Raw genomic sequence first — 21,011 nt, forward strand, 5'->3', positions numbered from 1 at the left:
GCTGGTTAGCCATTTGCCTTGCCGGGTATGTCCCGAAACCCTGGTGACCATGTCCTGGTTGGGTCCGCGTGTCGTTTGGACTTGCTCGTTGGACACCGAAGTTGGGGAACGGATGGCGGGCCGGATGCGGCCCGGGGGCCGCCAGCACACTCCCCTCGTGTGACCGTTGGCTTGCTGCACGCGGCAGGGAAGGACGGGCGGAGGGCGGGGCTGGTGACGTCACAGGGGTGACGTGCGCGCGGGGGAGATCTCGAGAAGTTTTGATAGCGGCGGGTGACGAGGTGAGTGAGAATGGCGGCAGCTGTGGGAGCGCGGGGGAGGCGCTGAGGGGGGAGGGGGAGGGGGAGGGGAGAGTAACGGCCGCCCCTGAGGTGAAGAGAGGGTCCACGGACGCCCTCTCAGGTGGGAAGAGAGCGTCGACGATGACAAGTGAGGGAGGGCGGTTGAAGGCCGTGCACGTGCGCATTGTGAGCCTGGCGGCGGCGGCGGCGGCGGGAAAGGAAGGAACTACAACTCCCAGTGTCCCTCCGGCGTGCGCGGGCGGGGCTGCAGGCGCGCAAGCGCAGTGGGTCTTTCGGCGGGGAGGGAGAGACTACGATTCCCGGCGTGCACTGCGGCCCCAGAGCGGGATCTGCTGTGGTTTAGTGCGCATGCGCGAATTGTACGGAAACTGTAGGGAAGAGAAGCCTGAGGGTGAGGGAGAGAGAGAGTGAGGGTGTGTGAGGGAGAGAGAGGGGGAGGGAGAGAGTGAGAGAGAGGGTGTGTGTGAGGGAGAGAGAGTGGGAGTGGGAGGGAGAGAGTGAGAGAGAGGGAGGGAGAGAGAGGGGGAGTGGGAGGGAGAGAGTGAGAGGGAGGGTGTGTGTGAGGGAGAGAGAGGGGGAGTGGGAGGGAGAGAGGGGGAGTGGGAGGGAGAGAGTGAGAGGGAGGGTGTGTGTGAGGGAGAGAGAGAGGGAGTGGGAGGGAGAGAGGGGGAGTGGGGGGAGAGAGAGGGGGAGTGGGAGGGAGAGAGAGGGAGTGGGAGGGAGAGAGAGGGGGAGTGGGAGGGAGAGGGGGGGGAGTGGGAGGGAGGGGGAGTGGGAGGGAGAGAGGGGGAGTGGGAGGAGAGAGGGGGAGTGGGAGGGAGGGAGTATGTGAGGGGGAGAGAGAGAGAGGAAGTGAGAGAGAGAGGAAGTGAGTGAGTGAGGGAGAGAGTGTGAGGGAGGGAGGCGGTAAGTGAGTGAGTGAGTGAGGGTCTGGCTCAGTGACCCAAGGGCTGAACTCTCCAAACATCCCGTGCCTTTCACAGTGAGTATCTGCATTGCTTTCACTCCTTCCCACCCTCGTTAAAAAGGTCGGTCGTGTGTGACGGGATACAGTCAATAGGGAAGACGATTGAGTCGAGCTTTACTGGAGGTGTTCGCAACTATGGAGGGTTTTGAGAAGAGTCAAATAGGGAGAAGATTAAGGAGAGATTTCATTGAGGTGTTACAATAAAATAATCCTTGCATTTGATTAGAGTGTATTGTCACGCCTTCGAGACGTCTCAAATCGCTTCACGGGATACACTGTAAAGTGTATTGACTGTATATTTTGAGGCTGAAACGTAGTCGCCAACTGTGCTCAGTGTTTACTGACAGAGCTGATGGGGAGAAACTATTTCTGGTGGCGGGCGCGTGGGCCGGTAACCAGAGGGCACAGATTTAAGATAATTGGCAAAAGAACGAGAGGGGAGATGAGGAGAGTGTGTCTGTGCAGAGAGTTTGTAATTACGGTCTGGAACGCACGGCCCTGAACCGGTGGTGGAAGCAGATTCGATAGGAGCTTTCAAACGGGTACAGGATACCTATGTGAAAATGGAAAACGTGCATAGCTATGGTGTGTCGGTGGCCGGACGTTCAGCCACTACACCCCGAAACCCTGGAACTCTCTCCCTTGATTCCCCCGCCTTGCCCTCTCCCTACCCACTTTCCAATCCCGCCTAACGACCCTCCTTTTTGATTGTGCTTACAGTCACCTCCCCTCCTCCCTCTCTCACTGACTTGTTGTCAGATTACACCACCGTGAAGCTCTCCGTCTGAAGGCTGGGGGGAGCGGGGACTTAGGTGGGTAAGAATGGGGGGAATCCGATCAGTTGGTGGCTCTTCCAAAGATCCAGCACAGGCCCCGATGGGTAGAATGGCCTCCTTCTGTGCTGCAAGATCCTACGATTCTAAGGAAGGGTAAAACAGTATGAATCGTTGTTTGTGGAGTTTCTCAGAGCAGAGCAGACAGAGCCCGACTGCTGCTGCTGCCATTATTGTGGAGTAAAGCTGCCAAGTGACTCACCCTGAGGCACCCTCAGTTCGGGTCAGTCACGTGGCTATTTACTCACTTTGATTTTACTCTGAAACAATACACAGGGCCTCGGAAAGTTTTCCCCTTTCCCACAACCCCCCTCACTTTCTCCCCGCTCTTTCTCTCCTCTCTCCCTGCTCCTTCTCTGCTCCCTCCCTCATCTTTCTCTTCTCCCTCCCTCCCCTTTCCTCCCTCCCTGCTCTTCCCTCCCTCCCTGCTCTTCCCTCCCTCCCTCCCTGCTCTTCCCTCCCTCCCTCCCTGCTCTTCCCTCCCTCCCTGCTCTTTCTCTCCTCCCTCCCTCCCCACTCTTTCTCTCCTCCCTCTCCCTCTGCTCTTTTCTCCCTCCCTCCCCACTCTCTCTCCTCACTCTCCCCCGTTCTTTCTCTCCTCACTCTCCCCCGCTCTTTCTCTCCCCCCACCCTTCTACCCCCACCTTCTCTGCCCTCCACCCCTCCTGATCCCAACCTCCTCCCTAGCTGGGGTTTGGGATCATGAGGGGTGGATGGCAGGGAGGGTGCGGGGTAGAAGGGTGACCGAAGGTGCGGTTGGTTGAAGAGGAGGGTGTTAAGGCGGGTCTTGAAGGAGGCATGGGATGGGGCGAGGTGAAGAGACTGTGAGATGAAGTTCCAGAGCAGGGGGGGCCGGGAGGCTGAAGGCCCAACTAACGATAGTGGGGCAGGCAGGGTGGGGGTCATGGAGCAGGCGAAAGCCCGCTGAGTGGAGGGAGCAGACAGGTCAGTATGGAGTTAGCAGATCACAGAGGTAGGGAGGAGTGAGGTCACGGAGGGCTTTGAATCAAGTACTGAACCCTTTTGATTTTGAGGGGATTTAAATAGAAGTCAACAGTCAGGTCAGTGTCTGACACACGCGGAAACCCATCACTGTGCTTAAGAGTCTCCAAACCCAACTGAGAATTCCATGCATCCCACCTACACCTGGAAATGTAGAGGAAATGTGGAGTCCTGTAGCTCAGTGGTTAGAGCACTCGCTTTGCGAGCGAGAGACCTGAGTTCAATCCCCGGCAGAGGGCCAAACCTCGGGCAAGTTTCCTTACTCCACACAGAGCCTAATAATAATCCTCCAAAACCAAAACAATAATAAATTGGTCATTTTCAATCCACAACTGTTTGTGGGACATTGCTGTGCGCAATTGGCTGCCGCGTTCGCCCACAAATATACGGTCAATTCACTTTACAGTGTGTTCTGTGAAGCGCTTTGAGACGTCGAGAAGACGTGGAAAGCGCTATATCAAATGCAAGGATTATTATTATTAAATCTCACAGATGGATTGTTGGAATGGAATGTGCTCTCTCTCTCTCCATGAGGGATTTCTCCTGCTTATCTAATTCCGGAGAGTATTAGGTGCAGGTTGGCAAGAACCAAGCCTTGGGGGGAGCCCAGAGTGTGCGTTGGGGTAACCAGCTAAACCCATGTAGCTTGGCCATTGAGAGAGAGAGAGAGAGAGAGAGAGCGCTGTTTGCCAAGCTTTCCCGCTGCTTGTCCAGCTAGGACCACCCTACCCGTTAGTTAGGGCTTTGGCTGCAGGAGCTGAGGGGGAGGATTCCTATTCCCAGAGTAACCTTCCCACACAAGATCATTTGTAGTCTCGTTAGAATCACAGGAAGCCAGTATTAGTGCTGTTAAAGCTCTGACTTATGTGGGGGGAAAAAAACGCATATCATATTATCAGCCTGTGCCAACAAAGATAATAACAGCGGTAATATAATATTGCTGTTGCATTGGGTGATTTTTCATTGATTCCGAGGCATTAATGAAAGCAATTGTGAGAGCATTAAGCTACTCTGGAAAATGGAACCCTTCTGGCAGCTGCAAGGAAGTGATCAACACACAGCCCTGGGATTTACCGACTAACAGGAGCTCTGTAGCGTAATGGTTAGAGCACTCGCCTCACAAGCGAGAGGACCGGGGTTTGATTCCCAGGCGGGTCACGGCGAAACCTTTGGCAAGTTCCTTTACTCCATACACACGCCTCTGTTTACCTAACAGTAAGTAGGAACCCGGTCATTAGTCGATTGGTGGATTGCTTCCCGGCGGTAATCCCTTCAAAAAAAATTGATCACTCAATCCATGGCTGTTTGTGGAAAACCGCTTTGTGCAATTAGATGTTGTGTTTCACCTGCAAAATACACAGTCAATTCCCTGTACAATATATTCTGTGAAGCGCTTTGAGATGTCTCAACAATGTGGAAAGGCATTATATCAAATGCAAGTGTTATTATAAATAACAGTGGAAATATTTTGACAATAGATGCACTGAAAGAGATTATTAACCACTTGTAGCTGTCAGAAAGGAGCCAGTATGTCGAAGCCATGTTCATTGTACTGTATTTAGGGATGGAAGAGAAATGACCTTGTGTTTGTTAACAAATGACACAGTTAAGACGCCTCTTCCCCATCCCCACCTCCTCTTCCCCACCGACAGTAACATCCCTGCTTTATTTAGTGATTTCTTGCGCACAGTTGTCTGAATAATTTCTCCTTTGTCCCTCGTGCCCCTCTGCTCGACCATTAGCAGCCGTGCTTTCAGCCATTGCTCCCCGAGTCTCTTTCACTCCATACTTCCACACCTCCCTCTTTGTCTGTCTTCAGATTGTACCTGAAGACTTCCTCTTCAACTGCGCCAATGGTCACCTCCCCGCTCTTGCTCTCTCCCCGACTTGGGGTCAGACTCCGCCACTGTTCAGAGCTCAGGCTCTGCCTCACTTGAAGGGCGCTGTGTAAATCCAATTATTGTTTCTAACATTTGAAAGCTAGTCAGGAGGTGAAAGTGTGAAGCGCTTTGAGATGTCCTCCTCACATGAAAGGCGCTGTTAGAAAATGTACATAGTTTCTAATCTCCTCCTTTTGGAAGATTGTCCTATTATAATGATGATAATCCTTGCATTTGAATATAACCCCTTTCCTGTTGGGAGGACATTTCAAAGCACTTCACAGACTATATTGTAAAATGAATTGACTGTATATCTTGTGGGCCAAAAAATATTATTGAATCTGCTTCCACCACTCTTTCAAGCATTGCATTCCAGATACTATATTTCGCCCGCGAAATATACAGACAATTCACTTTACAGTGTATTCTGTGAAGGGTTTTGAGGTGATTTAAGATCATTATTATTAATATAAGTGTAGTGACTGTATTTAGTAGGTGAATGAGGCAGCCAATTTGTGCACAGGGACGTCTGTAAACGGGCGTGAAATGAATGAGCGATTTTATCTGGGGGATTGTTGGCCAGGACACAGGGAAAGAGATTTCCTGCTGCAGTGAATTCCTTGTGTTGTTCCAGATGGATCCAAATGAATCGGGAAATCTACCGGATTCGGCCGGTGGCTCTCATCGAGGCAGCGTGTCCTCCACTGTGGCCAGGAGTGAGTTACCTTCCTCTCGCAGTAATAATAATTAATATTAATCCTTAATATAATAAATCATATCAATCCTTAATCTAGTGATAATAATAATAATCCTTGCATTTGATACAGCGCCTTATCATGTCTTCAAGACGTCTCAAAGCACTTTGCCGAATATACTATAAAGTGTAGTGACTGTATTTTGTGGGCGAAACACGGCAGCCAATTCCGCACAGCAGTGTCCCATAAACAGTCGTGGATTGAGTGACCAAATTCTCATTGTTTATTAATTTCGTTTGTGGAGGGATTATTATTCCCGGAAAACAATCCGCAATTGACTAACAACAGTTTTCCTGTGTTCCTACTTACTGCCAGGTGTGTATGGAGTAAGGAAACTTGCCTAAGGTTTAACTCTGACCCGCCCGGGAATCGAACCCGGGTCCTCTCGCTTGCGAGGCGAGGGAGCACACAGATACCACTCCACAATGCACTGATTCTGATTTTCAGTCTCTCTCTATTCTCCCCTCAGATCCAGCGATCCTGGTGTACCTGGCAAACGACACAGTCGTTCAGCTCCTGGTCGAGAACCTGGGCTGTATCACAGCGGGCGAGCTCAGTAGGATGGTCCGGGAATCACTGCAGTTACCCGATCAGGCCCAGGAGATCTTCTCCCTCTGGCTCATCTCCCCCTTTCTGGGTGAGTCTCCACAGCCTATGAAACAGTTATGAAACAGGCTCCCGAGGAAGACAGATGGTGGAAGCAGAAAATGTCAATCTGTTTCAAGAGCAAATGAGATAGATTTCTGCTAGAAAATAATATCTGGGGATACAGTATATAGACTCACAGATAGAGGCCACCTCTATCCCATAAACCATGACTGTTTATGGGATGTCGGTGTGTGCAATTGGCTGCCAAGTTTCACCCACAAAATATATACAGTCAATTCACTTTAGAGTACATTCTGTGAAGTGCTTTGAGACGTCTTGAAGAAGTGATAAGGTGCTATATTAAATGCAAAGATTATTATATTATATAAGTTCCAAGTCCTCGTGAGGATTTGAAGCTGCAGCCTTTTGACTTGTGAGGCGATAGTGTGAGCGACTGAGCCAGTCTGATGCACAGTTGACTCCCACCCCCTTAAGGTTTGGGCTGTGCACCAGAATTTTAGCTGTTGTTGTAGATTGTATAACTGGGCCCCTTTTTGTTTTGTAAGTGGGGGGATGGGGGGAGGGAGAGAAATTAATGAGACTATGCACACTTCTGATCTATGCAGATGCACTGAATGCTTAGCATCGTGCCCTGCCATTGAACTGATCCACAGAGAGTGAATGAATGGATTTTTTTTTTGTGTGTGTGTGTGTCAGCCTGACACATGCGGAAACCCATCACCGTTGCTTAAGAGTCTCCAAAACAAGCTGAGAATTTCAGGCATCCCACCTACACATGGAAGCCCCAGAGATAGATTGTTGACATGGAATGCGCTCTCTCTCTCCCTCTCTCCCTGGAGGGACACATCCTGCTTACCTAATTCCGGAAAGTATTAGTTGCAGGTTGGGCAAGAGCCAAGGCTTGGGGGGAGCCCCGAGTATGTGTTGGGGTAACTGCTGGAGTCTAACCAGCTAAAACTACATAGCTTGTCATTGATATTGCTGTCTGGGAAGATTTCCCGCTGCTTAGGGAGACGGTTGAAGCCGGAAATGTTCCTAAAAAATGTTTATGAAATATCTAAACACAGATTAGATAACATTATGGGATATAGTACATAGGTTGTTTGGGACGTGTCTGCATGTGACCGTCAGGAAGGTGAAAGGCGAACTAGATGGACCTTGTTCTTTTTTTTTCGTCTAGCATTTCTTATGCTTGTCCAACTAGGACCACCTACCCATTGGATAGGGCTTTGGCTCACAGGGTTAACAGGAGCTGAGGGGGAGGATTCCTTGCCCCCAGTGACTGGGCATTAAGTAAGACACACAAGCCCGGGAGTTAGTTAAACAGCAAGGATTTGCATGGTCACAATAACTGTATTGTCTGCTTGTGAAAGTCATCGAGTCAGTCAGCCCTTTGACCGAAATGAGCTCATTCCCCCCCATCCCCCACACAGATTGTTTTTTTTAAATAAAAATAAAGGAGGAAATTTCGGAGCAGGGTATTGTCTTAACTTGGGATATTAGTATGTGGAGTCACATAGTGGTTAGAGCGCCCTTCAAAAAAAATAATGATAAGGTCACTCCATCCACGACTGTTTGTGGGGACGCTGCTGTGCGCAATTGGCTGCCTCGTTTCGCCCACAAACATACAGTCAATTCACTTTACAGTGTATCCTGTGAAGCGCTTTGAGACGTCTTGAAGACGGGATCAGGCGCTGTATCAAATGCCAGGATTATTTTTATTACATAGTGCTCACAAGTCAGAGGACCTGTATAGGTCAAAGCCTTAAGCAAATTTCCTTAATCCACACACACTCTGATTTCCTAGCAGTCAGCAGGAACCTGATTGTTAGTCGATCGGTGGATCGCTTTCTGGGGGTATAATCCCTCCAAAAAAAGAAAGCAATCCACCAATCGACTAACAACTGGGTTCCTACTTACTGAGGTACACAGACTTGCAAGAGTTGGGAGGGCTCATTGACTTTATCTCTCTTCCCCTCCCCCCCCCCCCGCCGCCCATTTTCAGATCGCACTCAAAGAGCCTTCTCTGCGGCCATGACAACAGTCACCAACCCGTCAAACTGCGCTATTGTTAAACGCTCAGACTCGGGAGTATAAGTATGTATTTGCCTCATTTACGATAATAATATAATAATAATCCTTACATTTGATATAGCGACTGATCACGTCATTGAGACGTTTCAAAGCGCTTCACAGGATATACTGTAAGTAGGATTGACTATATTTTGTGGGTGAAATGCAACAGCCAGTTGCACACAGCAGTGTCCCACTGTCACACACCCTCTCATGCCCACGAAATTCAGATGACGGCTGAAAGGAGTTTAAAGTTTGCCTGAGGGCCAGATGGATTCCTGTTCAGTTTGTGTAGTCCATTATCCTAACTCCTAATGGAACAACATGCTGAGTGCTCAGTAATGGGTGACAGCGGAAACCAAGACAAACATTCTCCTGTTAGTAAAACATTTACATCGTGTCTGTGTTGGTGCTCACTAACCCCATTCCCTGCTCTCTCTCTCTCCCCATCGTGTCTGTGTTGGTGCTCACTAACCCCATTCCCTGCTCTCTCTCTCTCTCCCCATCGTGTCTGTGTTGGTGCTCACTAACCCCATTCCCTGCTCTCTCTCTCTCTCTCCCCATCGTGTCTGTGTTGGTGCTCACTAACCCCATTCCCTGCTCTCTCTCTCTCTCTCCCCATCGTGTCTGTGTTGGTGCTCACTAACCCCATTCCCTGCTCTCTCTCTCTCTCTCTCTCTCCCCATCGTGTCTGTGTTGGTGCTCACTAACCCCATTCCCTGCTCTCTCTCTCTCTCTCTCTCCCCATCGTGTCTGTGTTGGTGCTCACTAACCCCATTCCCTGCTCTCTCTCTCTCTCTCCCCATCGTGTCTGTGTTGGTGCTCACTAACCCCATTCCCTGCTCTCTCTCTCTCTCTCTCTCTCTCTCCCATCGTGTCTGTGTTGGTGCTCACTAACCCCATTCCTGCTCTCTCTCTCTCTCTCCCCATCGTGTCTGTGTTGGTGCTCACTAACCCCATTCCCTGCTCTCTCTCTCTCTCTCCCCATCGTGTCTGTGTTGGTGCTCACTAACCCCATTCCCTGCTCTCTCTCTCTCTCTCCCCATCGTGTCTGTGTTGGTGCTCACTAACCCCATTCCCTGCTCTCTCTCTCTCTCTCCCCATCGTGTCTGTGTTGGTGCTCACTAACCCCATTCCCTGCTCTCTCTCTCTCTCTCCCCATCGTGTCTGTGTTGGTGCTCACTAACCCCATTCCCTGCTCTCTCTCTCTCTCTCTCCCCATCGTGTCTGTGTTGGTGCTCACTAACCCCATTCCCTGCTCTCTCTCTCTCTCTCCCCATCGTGTCTGTGTTGGTGCTCACTAACCCCATTCCCTGCTCTCTCTCTCTCTCTCTCCCCATCGTGTCTGTGTTGGTGCTCACTAACCCCATTCCCTGCTCTCTCTCTCTCTCTCTCTCTCTCCCCATCGTGTCTGTGTTGGTGCTCACTAACCCCATTCCCTGCTCTCTCTCTCTCTCTCTCTCTCTCCCCATCGTGTCTGTGTTGGTGCTCACTAACCCCATTCCCTGCTCTCTCTCTCTCTCTCCCCATCGTGTCTGTGTTGGTGCTCACTAACCCCATTCCCTGCTCTCTCTCTCTCCCTCGTTCTCTCTCCCTCTCTCTCCCCATCGTGTCTGTGTTGGTGCTCACTAACCCCATTCCCTGCTCTCTCTCTCTCTCTCCCCATCGTGTCTGTGTTGGTGCTCACTAACCCCATTCCCTGCTCTCTCTCTCTCTCTCTCTCTCCCCATCGTGTCTGTGTTGGTGCTCACTAACCCCATTCCCTGCTCTCTCTCTCTCTCTCCCCATCGTGTCTGTGTTGGTGCTCACTAACCCCATTCCCTGCTCTCTCTCTCTCTCTCTCTCTCTCTCTCCCCATCGTGTCTGTGTTGGTGCTCACTAACCCCATTCCCTGCTCTCTCTCTCTCTCTCTCTCTCCCCATCGTGTCTGTGTTGGTGCTCACTAACCCCATTCCCTGCTCTCTCTCTCTCCCCATCGTGTCTTTGCTGGGGCTCGCTCCCCCACTGGAGCTCTCTCCTCTAATCCCATTCCCCTATGCTCTCCTGGCTCCCACCACTCAGCGGGCTCTGGCCTGCTCCACATGCCCTGCCCACCATCGGCGGTCAGGCCTCCAGCCTCTCTGCCCCCATCCTCTGGATCTCCACCCCACAGTCTCTCCGCCTCGCCCCTCCCTTGCCTCCGTCAAGGCCCGTCTCAAGACCTTCCTCTGACTGCGCCTTCGATTTCCCCCTCCTACCCCTACCCTCCCTGCCCTCCACCCCCTCCTGGTCCCAGTCACCAGCTCGGGTCCAAATCCCTGACTGTAGAGCTCTTTGGGACATCCTCCTGACGTGAAAGGCGCTGTGTAAATGTGAGTTATTGTTATTATTTACCCAGTTCCCTTCGAAGCACTTCAGCACTTCTTTGAGGTGAGAGGCTGTTAGAAGCTGACAGGAATCCTGGTGTTTGCTCTGGTCTGTAGCAGGAACAAGGCTGCCGATTCCCTCAGGCTCCTTCTCGCAACATCAAACGCTCCTGGAGATGTTGGCTGATTTCTCGAGAGATCGTCCGAAAAATCTCCACAAAGCGGTGCTGTCTGTCCGGGGGGCAAGTGGTCATGTAGTGCGTCAGGAGGTAACCCTGACCCGACTCCCGGAACCTCGCAAACCGCCCACTAGTTTACCTTGGCTCCGTGCAGAATATACTCCTGTGTTTGAGTTTACACACAAGCGTTTAAAAAATGTTCACACATCACCCCCCCTCCCCCCCAAAGTGTGAAGTTCGTGTGTGTGTGTGTGCCCTCAGAGTCACAGTGAATGGAGTCCTGTAGAGTGCTTGCCTCGGGTTCGATTCCCGGCCAGGGCGAAACCTTTTAGGCAAGTTTCCTTACTCCACGCACGCACACCTCTGTCTACCTAACGGTAAGTAGGAACTCAGTTGTTAGTCGATCAGCGGATTGCTTTCCTGGGGATAATAATCCCTCCAAAAAAAATAATAATGTGGTCACTCAATCCACGACTGTTTGTGGGACGCTGCTGTGCGCAATTGGCTGCTGCGTTTTGCCCACAAATATACAGTCACTACACTTTACAGTATATTCTGTGAAGCGCTTTGAAACGTCTTGGGGACGTGATAAGACGTTGTATCAAATGCAAGGATTATTATGGAGTCCTGTAGCTCAGTGGTTAGAGCACTCGCTTTGCGAGCGAGAGACCTGGGTTCAATTCCAGGCAGAGGGCGAAACCTCGGGCAAGTTTCCTTACTCCACACAGAGCCTAATAATAATCCCTCCAAAACAAAACAATAATAAATTGGTCATTTTCAATCCACGACTGTTTGTGGGACATTGCTGTGCGCAATTGGCTGCCGCGTTCGCCCACAAATATACAGTCAATTCATTTTACAGTGTGTTCTGTGAAGCGCTTTGGGACGTCCTCCCGACGTGAAAAGCGCTATATCAAATGCAAGGATTATTATTATTATTATTATTATGTAATATATAAATGTAATTAATTGTTGTCGTCGTTGTGTCCCACAGAGTTGCAGCTGAAGCCTAAGCACCTGCCCTACAAGTTGTGCCGCCAGTGGCCGGACCTGCTCTACCGCTTCACCAACTGCTCTGCTGATGATATCATTCAGGGTGAGTGTTGAGGCCGAGGTGGGGCAGGGGTTGTGAAGCTAGCCAGCGCCCACTGAGCGGAGACTGCCTGGGTTGGTACAGATCGATACCCTAGATAGAGTACCTGTGGACTATTTGGAGTCCCTGTAGCTCAGTGGTTGGAGCCTCGCAAGTGAGAGGACCCAGGTTCAATTCCCGAACGGGTCAGGGCGAAAGGTAGGGCAAGTTTCCTTATTCCACACACACATACGTGCCCGCCTCCTCGATTCACCCACAAATATGCAGTCAATTCACTTCACAGTATATTCTGTGAAGCGCTTTGAGACGTCTCGAAGACATGAAAAGCACTACATCAAATGCAAGGATTGTTATTAATATTACTATTATTTAAGATAATTTCCAAAAGCGGGGGAGTGGGACAAGTTGGGGTAAGAGCGGGGGGGAGTGGGACTAGTCGGTAGCTCTTTCAAAGAGCCAGCACAGGCACGATGGGTCGAATGGCCTCCTTCTGTGCTGTGAGATTCTATGATTCTCCGTTGGCCGGTAGATAGTGGCACTGCTCGATTATAGCACTGAGCCCTCCCCTCTGGGTGCTGAGTTAGTGCAAACATTACTTATTTGTCGATGGCCCGGCTTTTCCAACCATCTTATTTTTCCACTTGACTGACAGATGAACCTTCATTGCAGTTCCGGAGAAATGTCTTCTTCCCCAAAGTCAGGGAACTTCAGGTGGGTCCCCTTCACTCTTCCCTTCGGAAACTTACCCCGTATCAGCCTCTCCACTGAGCGGGCACCGGCCTGCGCCATATCCCCTGCACTTCCCCGCCCCACCATTGGCGATCGGCCATTCAGCACTCTGCCCCAACACTCTGGAACACTATCCCGCAATCCCTCCACTTCAGCCCCTCTCTTACCTCCTTCAAGTCCCGCCTAAAGACCTCATCTTCAACTGTGCGTGCCCCCGCGTGTTGGGGCACTATATAAGTGCAGGTTGTTGTTGTCCCCCCCACCCCAGTAATTGAACCCGGGTCCTCTCACTTGTGAGGCGAGTGCGCTAACCACTGTGCTCCGGAACCACGTTATGAATGATTTTTAGTGGAGTGCAGTTCTGTAGCTTACTGTTTCCCAGCAGTCAGTGGGATCCCAGCGGATCGTTTTTCCGCGGCTAATAATTCCTCCAACAAAAAAACAAATGATTTGGTTACTTCAATCCACGACTGTTTGTGGGGACGTCGCTGGGCGCAATTGGAAGCCGCGTTTCGCCCACAAAACACACAGTCACTATACTATCCTGTGAAGTGCTTTGAGACGTCTCGAAGACGTGATAAGGTGCTGTGTCAAGTGCCAACAACAACAAAATTACATTTATAGAGGGCCTTTCATGTTGGGAGGACATCCCAAGGTGCTGGACAGTCAGGGGTCAGGACCTGAGCATGAGGGAGAGGTGGGGGAGGGGAGAGGGAAGGCAGAGAGGTGGGAGGGCAACCAATGGCACGATCGAAGAAGACAGTCTTGAGACCGGCCTTGAAGGAGGCAAGGGAGGAAGCGAGATGACCGGACCGTGGGATGGAGTTCCAGAGTGTGGGGGAGGAGAGGCTGAAAGCCTGGACACCAATGGTAGGGCGGGTCGGGCAGGAGACATGGAGCAGACTGGAGCCCGCTGAACGGAGGGAGGGAGCAAGTCCATGGATGGCCTTGAAAGTGAGGACGAGGATCTTGAATTCGATCCTCTGGGGGATGGGGAGCCGGTGGGTCGGGCGAGTGCCAGGGTTGTTGTTGTTGTTGTTATTGTTGTGGCCCGTTGTGATCCCGCCTTTGTGGCAGGTGGAAAACGACAGGATCCTCAGGCTGCTGTACGAGGAGGCCAAGGCTAACATCCTGGAGGGCCGTTACCCCTGCGACATGGAGGACTGCCGGCAGCTGGGAGCCATCGCCTGTCGAGTCGAGCTGGGCCCGTTTGACCAGGCACAGCATACACACAACTTCTTCCGGTGAGAGGAGAGGAGGGGAGAGAGGAGAAGAGACGGGGGAGGAGAAAGGAGAGGAAAGGCCAGACACAGAGAGATGTCCGTCTCCAAAACACACAGTCGCCGCGCTTTAGACTATACACCGTGAGACGCTTTGGGACGTTCCTCCCGACGTGAAAGACGTTGGACCGACTGTAACCATTAAGTTGTCTCGTCTGTTGTCTGCCGTTCGAACACAATACACCCAGTCACTGCGCTTCACATGGTAAAGCAACAACAACAACACGTTACACTCACATAGAGCCTTCCATGTCGGGAGGACGTCCCCAGGCGCTGGACAGTCAGGGATTTGAACACGAGCTGGGGGTTGGATCAGGAGGGGCTGAAGGGCAGGGAGGGTGGGGGTAGGAGGGGTGACTGAAGGCGCAGTCGAAGAGGAGGGTCTTGAGACGGGCCTTGATAAAGGCGAGGGAGGGAGGGAGCGAGGCAGAGGGACTGTGGTTTGGAGATCCAGAGGGTGGGGGCAGAGAGGCTGAAGGCCTGACCGCCGATGGTGGGGCGGGCCAGAGCCCACAGCATCATCCCCGTCTTTTCAGTCCAGCATTGCTTGTGCTCATATAACTGATGACCCCCTCTGTGCCTACAGGGATAAGCTTGCCTTGTTCCTGCCCGCACACCTGTGCAAGAAGGCGGGAGGCTTCCTGGCGGCGTTCCGGGGTCGTGGAGGGAAGCAGCACGGACACGAGGAGGAACTCCGGGAAGCTTACCAGCAGTTGACAGACGGAGCGGCCTGTGAGGAGGCCGAGGCAGTGAAACATCATCACAAGGAGTATCTGCAGAGGTGTCACCTACTGCCGTACTATGGGTAGGCTGACAGGGGAGAGGGGGTGTGGGGGGTGCTGTGTGGGTGGGGTGGGGTGGGTGGTGGGGGGCTGAGTGCGGGGTGGGGTGGGGGGCTGTGGGTGTGTGGGGTGGGGCTGGGTTGTATTTAATGCAGCTGAATGCCCACTGTCCCCTCCGCTCAGCCAGCTCCATCCTCCTGCACATCCCTCCCCCCTTAGCTCCACCCTCGGCGGCCATTCTTTCAGCCGCTACTCCCCGAATCTCTCACTCCCTGCCTCTACCCCTCCGCCTCACCCCCTCTCTGCCCGTCTTCAGATCGCACCTGTAGACCTTCCTCATTGACCGCGAGTATGGTCACCTCCTCTCCTCCCCCGGGTCGGCATCGTGCTATGCCACTGTTACGCGCTCTGAGACTCTGCCCCACTTGAAGGGCGCTGTGTAAACGCAAGCTGTCGAGGGGCAAATGTTAGGTTTGTGACTCAAACGGACATAAAGAGTGTCCTCTCGCCCACACTCTTCTCTCTCTCTCACACATTCCCTTTGTCCCCCACTCTCTCTCTCACACTCTCTCTTCTCTCTCACATTCTCTCTCTCACACTGTCTCTCTCAGCTGTGCAGTGTTCTCGGGTGAGATCGATCGGTTGCCCCAGGGCTTCCTACACCGAGGCTCGAGGAAGCCAGTGAACATCGGCATCAGCCTGGGGGGAGTTTCCATCATGGACAGTAAAGAGAAGGTAGGAACATAGAAATTACTGGAACAAAAAAGCCAGGGAGAGAGCGAGCGAGAGAGAGAGAGCGCATTCCATCCCGACAATCTCTCTCTGGGGTTTCCGGGTGTGGAGGGGATGTGGGGAATTCTCAGTCGGGTTTGGAGACTCTTAAGCAACGGTGACGGGTTTCCGTGTGTGTCAGACACGCGGCCGGTCACAGTGACGGGTTTCCGTGTGTGTGTGTCAGACACCCGGCCGGTCACGGTGACGGGTTTCCGTGTGTGTGTGTCAGACACCCGGCCGGTCACGGAGACGGGTTTCCGTGTGTGTCAGACACCCGGCTGGTCACGATGACGGGTTTCCATGTGCGTCGGCTGACCCCAAAAAAGCACCTGAGCTGTGAGGAGAGCTGAGGGCGGGTGAGGAGGGGGAACAACAACAACAAAATTATATTTGCACAGCGCCTTTCATATCGGGAGGACCTCCCAAGGCGCTGGACAGTCAAGTTTTTTGGACCCGAGCTGGGGATTTCAACCCCACCATTGGTGGTCAAGCCTTCAGCCTCTCTGCCCCCATCCTCTGGAACTCCATTTCACAGTCCCTCCTCCGTGCCCCCTCCCCCGCCTTCTTCAAGACCCGTCTCAAGACCCTCCTCTTCGATGTTGTCTTCAGTCACTCTTCTGCCCCCACCCTCCCCGATCTCCACCCCAATCCCCAGCTTGGGGTCCAAACCCCTGGCTGTCCAGCGCCTTGGGACATCTTCCTGACGTGAGAGACGCCATGTGAATGCCATGTGTTGTTGTGGTGATGATGATTCCAGGATTGAATGCTGATCCTCTCTGTGCTCCAGCACGTGCTAGTGGCTCTGGCCTTCCACGAATTGTCGTGGGACCACACGCGCTCGGAGGACGAAGATGGGGAGGACATGCTGTTGCTGGAGTTTGATGGAGAGGAGGAGGGGGGAGCAATGGTGAACAAACTGCTAAAGATCTACTCCAAACAGGTAGGGAAGGATGTGGTTCTGCCTGTGCATTGGGAGCCCTGTAGCTCAGGGGTTAGACCCCTCGCCTCGCAAGCCACAGCCCCTGTGGCTCAGGGGTTAGACCCATCGCCTCGCAAGCCAGAGGACCCGGGTTCGTTTCCCGGGCGGGTCATTTCAGGTCAGGGTGAAACCTTAGGCAAGTCTCCTTACCCGCCCCCCTCCCCATACACGCAGTCACACACATAGTCACACACACACACACACACACACACACACAGTCTTGCGCGCATGCGCACACAGTCTCACACACGTACACAGTCTCACACGCGCACAGTCTCACGCTCAGTCTCATGCGCGCGCACACAGTCAGTCACATACACCCCCACACGCCTGTGTCCCCAGCAGTCAGTCGCTTGTCAGGCGATTGGGCGATCACTTTTCGGGGGTAATAATCCCTTCAAAACAATAATAATTTGTTCACTTCAACCCCCGGCTGTTTGTGGGGACGTCGCTGAGCGCGATCGGCTGCCACGTATTGCCCTCACAACACATAGTCACTATACTTTGCAGTGTATCCTGTGAAGCGCTTTGAGACGTCTCGAAGACGTGGTAAGGTGCCGGGTCAAATGCGATTATTATTATTATTATTGGAGCATCAGCTTAGACTCTGTGATTCCAAGTCATGACGTGGGGACTTGAACCCACAATCTTCTGCCTCAGAGGTGAGAGAGTGCAGCACCACATGTCAAATGTGAGGATTATTATTATAATAAATGAAGTGACTGTGTGTGGCGAGTGCCCTGGAACATTGGATTATAATAATCCTTTCATTTGGTACATTGCCTTTCCTGTCGGGAGAATGTCTCGAAGCGCTTCACGGGATTTCATTGTCATGTGTAGTGACTGTGTTTGGCGAGCTCTCTGACCTGTGTGCTGTTTTCCAGGCCGAGCTGATGAGTGGGATGATCGAATATTGCATCGACTTCAACAGTGCCTTTGAGCCCCCCGTGGCTGAGCCCGGAGCAGCCAAGCCTCCGCTGGCGAGACCCCGAGAGAAACGTGGCAAACTCAAACGCCAGAACAGTGTGGTGGCTAACCGCATCCAGCAGCTGTCGACCATCGACTACGTGGAGGAGGGTGAGTGGCCAGCTGTTTTGACGAAGGGTCGTGGACCCGAAACGTTGACTCACTTTCCTTTCTCCAGGATTGCTGCCTGTCCTGCTGAGTTTTTCCGGCGGTTCCTGTTTTTTGTTTCGGATTTCCAGCCTCTGCAGTGTTTTGTGTTTCGAGTCTGTCTGTCTGTCTGGTGCGTCTGTCTGGTCTGTCGGGTCGGTCGGTCGATGCGTCGGTGTCTCCTATATTTTTTTTTCTCTTACGGGCTACTCTGTTGTAACCATTTTACCGCATATACCTACAAAACACAGTCGCCCCGATTCGTCGTGAATCCTGGGAAGCGCTTTGGGATGTCTTCCTGACGTGAAAGGCGCTGGGTCAAACCCAAGAGTCCTGGAGTGTGGCGGTTCTCTAACTCACTTAGCAAGCGAGAGGACCCGGGTTCGATTCCCAGCCGGGTCAGGTCAGGGCGAAACCGTAGGCAAGTTTCCTTACTCCGCACACACGCACACGCCTCTGTTTACCCAGCAGTAAGTAGGAACCTGATAATAATTGGTCACTCAATTCACGACTGTTTGTGGGACACTGCTGTGTGCAATTGGCTGCCGTGTTTCACCCACAGAATTCCACTTTACAGTGTATCCTGTGAAGCGCTTTGAGACATCTCAAAGACGTGAAGAGGCACTGGGTCAAATGCCAGGATTATTATTATATTCTTGCTCCCGATTGCTGACCTAACGCAGCCCCCTCGCCTGAGGCTCATTTGCAATTCAGACTTCCGACAGGCGCCCACCACGGAGGCAGAGGGAGGGGAGAATTGGCGGTAGGTTTGCAAACAGCTGTCAGTGCTGCAGTGGCAAGTTCTGCCAGGAGAAGGTGCTCTTGGGCAATGCAGGACAGACAGAAACAAAAACAGGGAGCTGGGAAAATTCAGCAGAGCAGGCAGCATCTATGGAGAAAGGAAAGTGAGTCGAAAGAACCCTGGCATAAATCGCACAGCTAACCCAGAGAGGCATAGCTCTGGGGTGCCTCTCCAGCTCTGCACTAACCTAGAGAGGCTTTAGTGTCTACAATCTGGGAAGATTAGAGAGAGGTGGTGTGCATGTGTGTAGGACTTGCTGGGAAAACCCTGAGTCTGGGGCAAAGTTTTGTATTGACCTGTCCGCTCCCTCCGCTCAGTGGGCTCCAGCTGCTTCACATCCCCGCCCGGCCCACCCCACTATCAGCAGTCGGGCCTTCAGCCTCTCTGCTCCCACCCTCTGGAACTCCATCCCACAACCCCTCCGCCTCGCCCCCTCCCTCACCTCCTTCAAAGCCTGTCTCCAGACCCTCCTCTTCGACCAACTGCGCCTTCAGTCACCCTCCTATCCCTGCCCTCCCTCCACCCCTCCAGATCCCAGCCTCCAGCTCGGGTGCAGATCCCTGACTGTCCAGCGCTTTGGGACATCCTCCTGACGTGATGGGCACTGTGTAAATGTCACATGTTGTTGTTAGTGGTTGCGATAATAATAATAATCCTTGCTTTTGATATCGCGCCTCATCACATCTTTGAGAAGTCTCAAAGCGCTTCACAGGATATATTGTAAGGTGTGTTTTGTGGGTGAAACGCTGTAGCCAATTGCGCCACAAACAGCTATGGATTGAGCGACCAATTTTTTTTATTGGGGGGAATTGTCGTCCAAGAGAGAGAAAGAAACTCCCTTTTCGAATAGCGCCCCAATGGATTTTTGAATAGCGCCCCTAACCCTAAGGATGGTCCCTCCGATATTGCACTGGAGGTCAGCTTAGACTCTATGATTCCAAGTCCCAACGTGGGGGCTTGAAGCCACAACCTTCTGACTCAGAAGCGAGAGCAAGACCAACTGAGCCAGGCCGGAGCATCAGTCAATCTATCAGCATTGACTCATCGCTGACTGTTATTCCTGTGGAGTCTTGTCGTGGTTAGAGCAATAATCCCTCCAAAATAAAAATAATTTGGTTGGTCAATCGATCCACGACTGTTTGTGGGACGCTGCTGTGTGCAATTGGCTGCTGTGTCTTGCTCACAAAATACAGTCAGTTCACTTTAAAGTATATTCTGTGATGCACTTTGAGACGTCTCGAATGTGATAAGGCGCTATGTTAAATGCAAAGATTATTATTATATTACATATTATTCAGTGAGAATTGTCTCATATAATTCCTGTGTTTTCCCTTTCTCTCTTTCACTCTCTTTCTCTCCCACATTCTCTTTCTCTTACACATTCTCTCCCTCTCTCCCGCAGGAAAAGAAATCAAACGGGTCAAACCCAAGCGAGCAGCATCATTCTTCACCCGGCAGCTGTCCCAAGGCCCAACCGCCTACACAGCGGTGGAGGTGACAGAGACCCTGGAGTGTTGAGGGACCACTGGAGAGGGGGAAAAAAAACTGTTCCAGAGAGAGAGACAGCGCTGGGCAACAGACACACGTTTCTCTCATCGGTAACTGAAGGCAATCTGCAAGAGATCGAACTCTTCTTCCCACCAACACGTACGTGCCCACCTGTCTGACTTGCACCCCGACCATTCTAGACCCATTTCCCGCCCGATGTGTTCGTCAAGTTTCCTCGCATCCAGGAATTCCGACCTTCCCCAGACCCCAATCTCAGTGGCTGGCGTATCCTGAAAACCATCTTGGGTGTTGAGAAGAGAAAAAGATCCTTCTGAATATACAGTGGAAGCCACTTTAGCTTGCGCCTGTTGATGCTGGTTAAATCAGACAAAACACCCGCCCCCCACGTTCATTTGTATTCGTCCCGGGGGTCAGTATGCCTGTTATTTCAGACACATGACTGGTTAAGCCGGACAATACGCCTCTGCTCTCTGGCGCCTTCTGTGGCTCCAATCAGCTGTGAGCAGCTCTGGGATGGGGGGGGGGAGGGACTCAGAGCTGATTGGAGCCACAGGAGGCGCTAGAGAGCAGAGTGATTTTGCGATTGATTGATCTATTGATTGACAGTGGACTCCAGCCATTCACAAGCAGCTGCCAATTGGTGCGGCGGGGGGGGGGGGGGGATGGGGCGTGGGCGTGGAGGAACGGGGAGGGAACAAGAGAGGGAATGGGAGGAGTCAAATCGCAATTGATTGACAGCTAGAGCCGCTTGTATTTGGCTGGAGCCCATCCAATGGGAACGACAGTGGGAGGGAGGAAAAGCCATGGCTGGGCAGCAAGAGGTGAGGGTTTTTGTTAACTTTGGTTAACCTCGGACGCCCCTTAATCCGGACAAAATGGCGTGTCCGGCTTAAGCGACTTCCACTGTTATCTCTTAAGAAACAATAAGTTGTTTAAATGAAATAGATTGTGGGGACCGCGGGTTATTGAGGCTACTGGTTTGCCTCGATGTGACTTAACCTCAGT

At 52.1% G+C, this 21,011-nt stretch overlaps 1 protein-coding gene across 2 annotated transcripts; it reads left to right on the top strand.

Annotated features, from left to right (window-relative positions):
* Positions 1–1,198: 1,198 nt before the first annotated feature.
* Positions 1,199–20,524, top strand: frmd8 (FERM domain containing 8). 2 transcript variants are annotated; one of them, XM_007912216.2, is made up of 11 exons: positions 1,199–1,284; positions 5,619–5,700; positions 6,209–6,376; positions 11,940–12,041; positions 12,691–12,749; positions 13,845–14,011; positions 14,634–14,852; positions 15,441–15,564; positions 16,391–16,543; positions 17,467–17,659; positions 19,900–20,524. In XM_007912216.2, the coding sequence occupies exons 2-11, from the start codon at positions 5,619–5,621 to the stop codon at positions 20,013–20,015; spliced, it is 1,383 nt and encodes a 460-aa protein (XP_007910407.2). In that variant the 5' UTR covers positions 1,199–1,284; the 3' UTR covers positions 20,016–20,524. The 2 variants fall into 2 exon arrangements, with proteins under 2 accessions (XP_007910407.2, XP_042201479.1); XM_042345545.1 differs by lacking the exon at positions 5,619–5,700.
* Positions 20,525–21,011: the final 487 nt, after the last annotated feature.

The sequence above is a fragment of the Callorhinchus milii genome, unplaced genomic scaffold (assembly GCF_018977255.1).
Source record: "Callorhinchus milii isolate IMCB2004 unplaced genomic scaffold, IMCB_Cmil_1.0 Scaffold59, whole genome shotgun sequence".
Taxonomy (NCBI): Eukaryota; Metazoa; Chordata; class Chondrichthyes; order Chimaeriformes; family Callorhinchidae; genus Callorhinchus; species Callorhinchus milii.